Consider the following 7,822-nt stretch of genomic DNA (forward strand, 5'->3'; position numbering starts at 1 on the left):
AGCGGTAAATATGCCCAATGGTCTGTGATGGGATGTTAGATGGGGTGTGATCTGAGTTACTACAGAGAATTCTTTCCTGAGTGCTCGCTGGTGAGTCTTGCCTATCTGCTCAGGGTTTAACTGATTGCCATATTTGGGATCGGGAAGGAATTTTCTCATAATGGTTAGTGTTTAGCATGTGCTTTGCCAGATCAGAGCCAAAGTGATGAGCACACTGCAGAATCAAGCCCTGGTGTCAAGTAACCTACCTAACAATAAGTTTTCAGATGGAAGACTCTTGGAAATTTAGAACTATTAGGAGAGCCGGGTAGTGATTCTGGTCAGGCTTTTCACCCTCCTCCCTTAGAATGAAGTTGGAAAGATGATCAGACTGTAGATGAGTGCACTCATCTTCAATACCTCAGCAAGACAAGAATATTTAATATAGTAAAGATAAAAGATTAAAAAGATCCATATAACAAACTGTCACGTGCTAGTCCAAAACCTTTCACCATGCAGGCTATTTCCATGCTAATTTGCACATTTATAGGATTTTGTTTATTTTTAATACACACAGGAACCCTAGAAAGTCATCGATAATTAGAATTATTACTGCATCAACTGAATCAGATACTATTAAAGAGAATCTCAAGAAATCAATAGTTTGTTCTGTTTAACGTTACTTGGGCGATAGACTGTACAATAAAATTACTACAAGCTCATATTAAGTTTAAAAGTACATTTTTCCCAGACACCCTGAGGAGTAACCTCATTGCTTTCTGGGCTTACTTTCCACGACAGGTGAGGAGCTTGGCTACGTGTGGGCCTTGGAGTAGAGCCACTACTCCTCTGGATCAAGAAGAACCAGGTGACGTGGTTCGGGCACCTGACAAGGATGTCCCCCGGGAGGCCGACCCAGACACTTTGGAAGGGTTAAATCTCCTGGCTGGTCTGGGAATGCTGGGGAATCCCCCAGGAGGACCTGGAATCTGTTGCAGAGGAAAGGGAGGTCTGGTCCTCCCTATTCTCCATGCTGCCGCCACAACTCTCACTAGGAAAAGCGGTATAAAGGAAAAAGAACAGGAAGAACATTCCCACCCCAGCCACCCCCATTCATATTCATTAAACTAAAATCCCTGGGATTTCCATTTACATTGATCCAAACTCAAAAACCATAACAGATACAAAACACTTGACTATCATGAAATCAAAATCATTTATATCTTCCTAATTTATATCTTACATTCAGCATTAACGTAAGAGAAAAGTTTCATAATACAGAACTGGACAGGTCTTTCTGGTAAAAAAAGAAGAAAATAAAGGAAATAGCCTCATGGCAGATCCAGTCTGAAATAAAAACCTAAATCTCCCTCTGTCCCATGGATTCACATGTTCCACATGGATTCACAAATTCTCTGATAACACAACTGTCATTTCTAATCAGAGTTTTGATTAAAACTTTTTTATATGCTTTTGAGACTGCTTTGACTGGGGTCTGAGACCTTAAAGATCCTGAATCGTTCCCTTTGAGGAAGCTGTGGTATAAAGTACTACAGCAAATAATCTCTGTCTATAAAGACGGGAATCTTATTTAGCAAATTTAATCTATATCACAAAAGAGACATTTAAACCTTTTAGGATTTTACAGACTCCAGTTAAATCAGTCTCATTTCCTGAAGGAAAGGCAGCTGCTCCAAATGACAAAACATTTTTGGAGCACTCCAGAAAATCAATACAGAACTAAATATTACTGAAGACAAACTCATGGACCTAATTCAAGACTGAAATCCTTTGGGGAAAAAAGTAGCTTGAACTGTGTATAGTCAGACTGGTCCCAAAGCAGATTATTGTCAGAAGCACAAACAATCTACAGTAACTCCTTGCTTAATGTTGTAATTATGTTCCTGAAAAATGCTATTTTAAGTGAAACAATGTTAAGTGAATCCAATTTCCCCATAAGAATTAATGTAAATGGGGGGCGGTTCCAGGGAAATTGTTTTGCCAGACAAAAGACATTATACACACACACACACACAATAAGTTTTAAACAAACAAGTTAATACCGTATACAGCAATGATGATTGTGAAGTTTGGTAGAGGTGCTGGAGTCAGAGGGTGGAAGAGGGTAGGATATTTCCCTGGAAATCCCTTGCTGCTAAATGATGAACTAGCATCCGGTTGAGCCCTCAAGGGTTAACACATTGTTGTTAATATAGTCTCACACTCTACAAGGAAGCACGAATGGAGGGAGGAGACACAACAGAATTTAAGTACGCTGACTCCACTCTAAGTATACTACCTTTTTAAGTAGATCAGCAAGTTGAGAGAGCAGCTGTCCTGAGCCCTGTCATGTCCCCACCTTGCTCTGTGGAGATGGGGTACAGGAGCAGCGGGAGGAGGCAGGACCGGCGCTAGAGTTTTTCGCACCCTAGGTGCACAGCCATTTCGCCGCCCTGCGTGCCACTCCTGCGGCGCCAGTGGAGCTGCCACAGCCATTTCTGCGGAGGGTCCGTTGGTCCACAGCTCCGGTGGAGCTGCCTCAGCCGTGCCTGCGGGAGGTCTACCGGAGCCACGCTGGTACAGCGGACTGTCCGCAGGCATGCCTGCGGCAGCTCCACCAGAGCCACGGACCAACGGACCCTCCGCAGGTACGACTGCAGCAGGTCCACCGGAGCCACCTGCTGCCCCGCTTGGCAAAATGCCACCCCCCGAAAATCCTGGCGCCCTAGGGGATTGCCTAGTTTGCCTCAATGGAAGCACCGGCCCTGGGAGGAGGACACCCTGATATCAGCACACACCTTCCCCCACACCTCCTGCACAGCAAGCAGGAGGCTCCCAGGAGCAACTCCAAGGCAGAGGGCAGGAGCAGCACACAGCAGTGGGCGGAGGGACAGCTTAATTGCCCAGCAATTGATAGCCTGCTGGGCAGCTGCCATACAGGGAACTTACGGGAGCTGAAGGGGAGGCTGCCGGCCCACCCTAGTTCCAAGCCCCCACCAGCTAGCTCCAATGGGCTGCTCTTCCTGCAAGCAGTGGACAAAGCAACCAGCTGCCAAACAACGTTATAAGGGAGCATTGTGCAACTTTAAATGAGCATGCTCTCTAATAGATCAGCAGGGTAACAATGAAACATTAACCAGGACGATGTTAAGTGAGGAGTTACTGTATCTGAGAGGAAGGATTAACAGGTGAGTGGGTGTATGCGCTAGAACACATCTGTCACGGAGTCCGCGGGCAATGCTCTGCAACAGCTCCCCACAAAGCCCAGTCAGGACTTTGGGGAGCTCCTCTCCCTTGGAGCAGACTTGTTCAGGCAAGAAGCTCACACGTCTTCACCTCCTGGGTCTCTCCTTGGAGCATTAGCATCTCTGCCCTTTCCACAGCGAGCCCCCCAGGCGGATCCTGGGGAAGCCACAGGGTCCGCACCCCCACTTTGCAGTCAGATGTGACTCTTAGCCAGCCAGTAAAAAAGAGGTTTATTCGATGACAGGAACAAGGTCTAAAACAGAGCTTGTAGTACAGCGACCGGACCCCTCAGCCAGGTCCATTTTGGGGGGCAGTGAGCCAGACCCCCCGTCTGCCTCCGCCAGCTCCAGACTAACAACCCTCTCCCGATCCCTCCTCCTCTGCTCAGCTCCTTTCCCGGGCCACGAGGTCACCTGATCTCTTTGTCTCCAACACCTTCAGTTGGCACCTTTGCAGAGGAGGGGCCCAGGCCATCATTTGCTAGGAGACAGAGTGCCAGGCATTTAGGTGCACTGGCCCTTTGCTCTGCCAGATACTTAAGAACTGCCTAGGGCACACTGAGGCACCAACACAGTATTCAGAGAAAACATTAAGAACATTCCCAGTTCATCACAACATCAAAAGCCACTTCAGAAGACCCTACATCACGCTAGAAATGGAAGTCCCACAGAGTATAAATTCTGCAGGTTTTGAGAAAGCGGGTCATAAGTGCTGTGTACTGCTGGGTCCCCTTCTATGTATGGCCTGAAGTCTAATACATCCACACAATGGGAAAATTCCATCTTAGTTCAGTTGGGACATAAATACAAATGTCCCAAATCATATCTCACTATCTTTTACCGATAAAAGCTAAAATTCCACTCCACTTCAGTGGAATTATCAGATATCTTTTAATCAATTGAAATTTCCACTCAATTTATGTCTGCATACTTGTGCATTGTCAATAGAATGTTGGGAGACTGTTAGCTTTAATAATTTAAGAATGAGACTTTCTTAGTCTTAATAATTTCAGAATGATATATTTTGTGCATGAGTAAAGTATATTTTAAAAACTTTTAAAACTCTGCCAAGGCAAATCAAATTTTCATGAGACAGATGTGCCTTTTAACTGATTTGGTAGAAAGTTAGTCTGTCAAATTTTAAATTTCCAATACCTTCCACTGAGGCTGAATGGTTGTTAAAAAAAAAAAAAAAAAAAGCCACAAATATATATTCTTAGCAGGAACTCTTCACTGTTTTCCCCTACTCATACCATGCTTAAAAATGGCTCAATCACTTCTGATTAAACTTCCTGGGGTAGAGGAAACTGCTCCCTGAGATTCATACCAAATTTCATCCAAGACCATTATTAATAACTGAAATTCACCTTTGTAATGGAAATGCTCAAGCAACTGTATTTGTAAATACACTACAGTCAATGTATAGACGTTGTTTTGTTCATAAAAGGGAGTAAACCTGGAAACACACACAATTTGTACACTCCTGCAGTCCTAAGACTGTCTCTAATCTATTACTTAATACTCAACCATACCATAGTCAGAAAAAGTTATTTTAATGTACGTGCTTGGCTTGAAAATATAATTTTAAAATTTTATGTTATTATAAGTATGATTAAAAGTTATGTGATTAAATCCTTTCAAAATATAAATTCTAAGGAAAAACTCCACTCTCATACGCATGCACAGCTCTCATTCATATCTGAGGGCAAGATTTGGGATACCATTCTCACAGTACATTTGAAAGAGAGACTGCATCTCTGTGGGTTAATGCTTGTCTGTTATTCCATAAACACTTATTAAATACTTATAATTGAAATACTTACCAAAGTGAAAAATAAAATAATTTTTATTCAGTTAAAATATAAAAAATTTAAAATGCACTTACTGAAAAGGTGTAAATAGGAATGATAATGTAGTTTCCTTCTTCTCAGTCATCTTAATCTGCAAACAAAATTATGAAATCAATGAACATAAAAGCTGTAATTAGAAATTAATGTTAGTGAAGTGTTTAGATTGAAATATGAAAGGTTCTTAATGCTGTAAAAAAGCAACAAAGGTCAAATTTTTACCACAATGGATGGAGTTTTGGGTTTTCTACTCTTGTAAATAGTTAAGAGTTCCATATAACTCCTTGCACAGTGCTGAAAGAGTACCCCTAAAGATTCAGTCGTGCTCTTACGAAGGCAAATGTAAGCCACCTACCACAAATTCTCACAGTAGGACCTCCACAGTGTACAAGGTGAGAAAAAATAATCAGTGTTTACTGGATGGCTTCACTCTGAGCACAGAGTCAAAGCTAAACACAATCAAGGAATCAAATCAATGATTTGATCATACCAAAGCATCGGTGTTGACTCCAACAGACAGGAACTAAAACACTGCTGTAAAGATGTGAAATGGTGCTACTGGACTTCTCAAACTGGACGTGAATGAAAATGGGAGGCTCTGACGCAATCATAGTCACTCAGCCTGGAGGACCTTGAAAATATCTTTCAGGCTTCCTGCACCAGTTTGACCTGGGGCCTAATGAATGCATACAAGAAGCAAGGGAATTTCAAGTATATTCCTTCCAGGATCTGACAGCTTGAAGCAACAATCTCCTACATATCTCACATCCATTCAAGACAAAACCCTCCCCAGGAATACAAGGAGTGGTCAGGTCTGTCCATCACAGGAAACTTATGGACAATGGACCGTAAAAATAAGCATCTCTTGGCATCTCTGTAAGCTGCTGAGCTATTTCCCATTATTTTTGAGTTATCTTACTTTTCCTTCAAACACACACAATCTGTGCCCCTAAAAGACTTCAAAAATATGCTAGCAAACAGGAAATTTATCACTAGAAAAAGACAGAGTAAGAGTTAATCAAAGCCAGGGACAACTTTGGGGGGGTGGAAGGAAAGAAGAACACCCCATTAACTAAAGAGGCGAATTTACCTGCAAAAAAGGTGACGAACACCATCAATCCTACAGAAATAATGGTGTTGTGGACAGAAAGACAGAAAGAAAGAAAGACAGAAAGAAAGAAAAAGGCTGGTCGAGACACTTACTGGTCATTATGCTTCATTAGCAGACAGGTACTTGTTACCTTCTGATTAAGTTGTTTATTGGCCCTGAACTTTGAGCTTGGAATGTTCCAACCCAATTGCATAGAAGACAGATTCCCCACTCATGATCTATAGCAACCTACTTTCTTTTCAGATATCACAATTAAATTTAGGGCCAATTTCTGCCCTCACATAAGCAAGCATTGCTCTCATTGACTTCAATTTGAGCTGCATACACAAACCCAAGGTCCAGCTGGATTCTTAGAAATTAAATTCTCTACACCAGTATAATACACAATAATCATTACTGAACTTCATTTATGCTCAGGGCAATAAAAAGAATTATTAAAAAAGTTAACGTTTTTCTTAAATTTAAACAAGAAATTTCCAATCTCACATAGATCTGCTTTTTATCTATTTCATATCATACAGTATGTACATGTGATTTCCCTTTTACTCTGACTTCCAATATGGCATCATCAAAATGTTATCATAGTTGTATATAATATACTGTAGTACCTTTTAAATAGAGTGGTATGAAATATTTACTTGAATGTTACATGTTTACTTGAATGTTAATTTACTTACCTTTAATTGCTCAAGAACCTGAACAGCATTTGTAAAAATGCTCTCAGCTTTGAAATGAGCACTATTATTCAGATAGTCCAAAGGCAGAACTCCCTGCAAACATTAAACATGAATTAACAAGATTCATATTTGGTCAAAGAATCCAAAACTAGACAAAACGAAATAAAACTAGTTACAATTACTCAAATACCTATTGTTATAAATTACAACACTCTTCCTATAAATTTTTCCTCTGTATCAGACCTAATCAATATAAGAAGTATAATATAAGATCTTTCTCAAACCTCACAGAAAAAAATACTGAACAGAAGAACATATATTTTATATTATATAATTTATATGCAACAAATTAACAAGCTAATGAAGGCTGAAGAAGTGAAGCTTAAAAGTGACTGAAGACAAAGGATGATATTTTGGCAGAGAACTGGGATGCAGAAGATCTCAGGGATAATCCTGCTTCCATTCAAGTCAAAGAAAGCTTTCACCAACTTCCTTGCTTTTAGGATTGAGGCCCTGGGGGCTATTACTGATTGGCCACATATCTGAAGTGGAATATCAAGTAAATCACTTAACCTCTGTGCCTCAGTTTCTCTATTTGTAAAATAAGACACAGCACTTGCACAGAGATCATCATTCAAAGATCTCTAAGCACTTTACAAAGATGCATAGATATCATTATCTCTATTTTATAATTTGGGAAAAAGTGACATAAAAAAAGAAAAAAAGTATCGTTTGTAAGCCCTATGCGGAATGTGTATATTTTACTGTAAATCTGTTGTGTATTTTTGCATCTTCATATGAAATCTCTCCAAAAGACAAAGGTCCAACTTTTTAACTAGTGAGCAGAATCTTTTGTTACACTAACACAAAGTGACTTTTTTTTTTTAATTATTACAAGTTCTGGGTCCATTAATATTCCCTCTTTGTTCTTCTCCTCCTCCTTTCTTAATAAATTCATGTACC

At 40.6% G+C, this 7,822-nt stretch overlaps 1 protein-coding gene across 1 annotated transcript in view; it reads right to left on the bottom strand.

Moving 5' to 3' along the window:
- The window catches only part of PIGN (phosphatidylinositol glycan anchor biosynthesis class N), a 189,698-nt gene that overhangs the window by 121,240 nt on the left and 60,636 nt on the right, over nucleotides 1-7,822 (bottom strand). The window contains exons 10-11 of the mRNA XM_075062010.1: nucleotides 6,860-6,952; nucleotides 5,110-5,165 (exon numbers count right to left, since the gene is read on the bottom strand). Of these exons, the coding sequence (XP_074918111.1) occupies nucleotides 5,110-5,165; nucleotides 6,860-6,952 (149 nt within the window). The remainder of the gene's footprint in view (nucleotides 1-5,109; nucleotides 5,166-6,859; nucleotides 6,953-7,822) is intronic.

Source organism: Chelonoidis abingdonii, chromosome 2 (assembly GCF_003597395.2).
Source record: "Chelonoidis abingdonii isolate Lonesome George chromosome 2, CheloAbing_2.0, whole genome shotgun sequence".
Lineage (NCBI taxonomy): Eukaryota > Metazoa > Chordata > Testudines > Testudinidae > Chelonoidis > Chelonoidis abingdonii.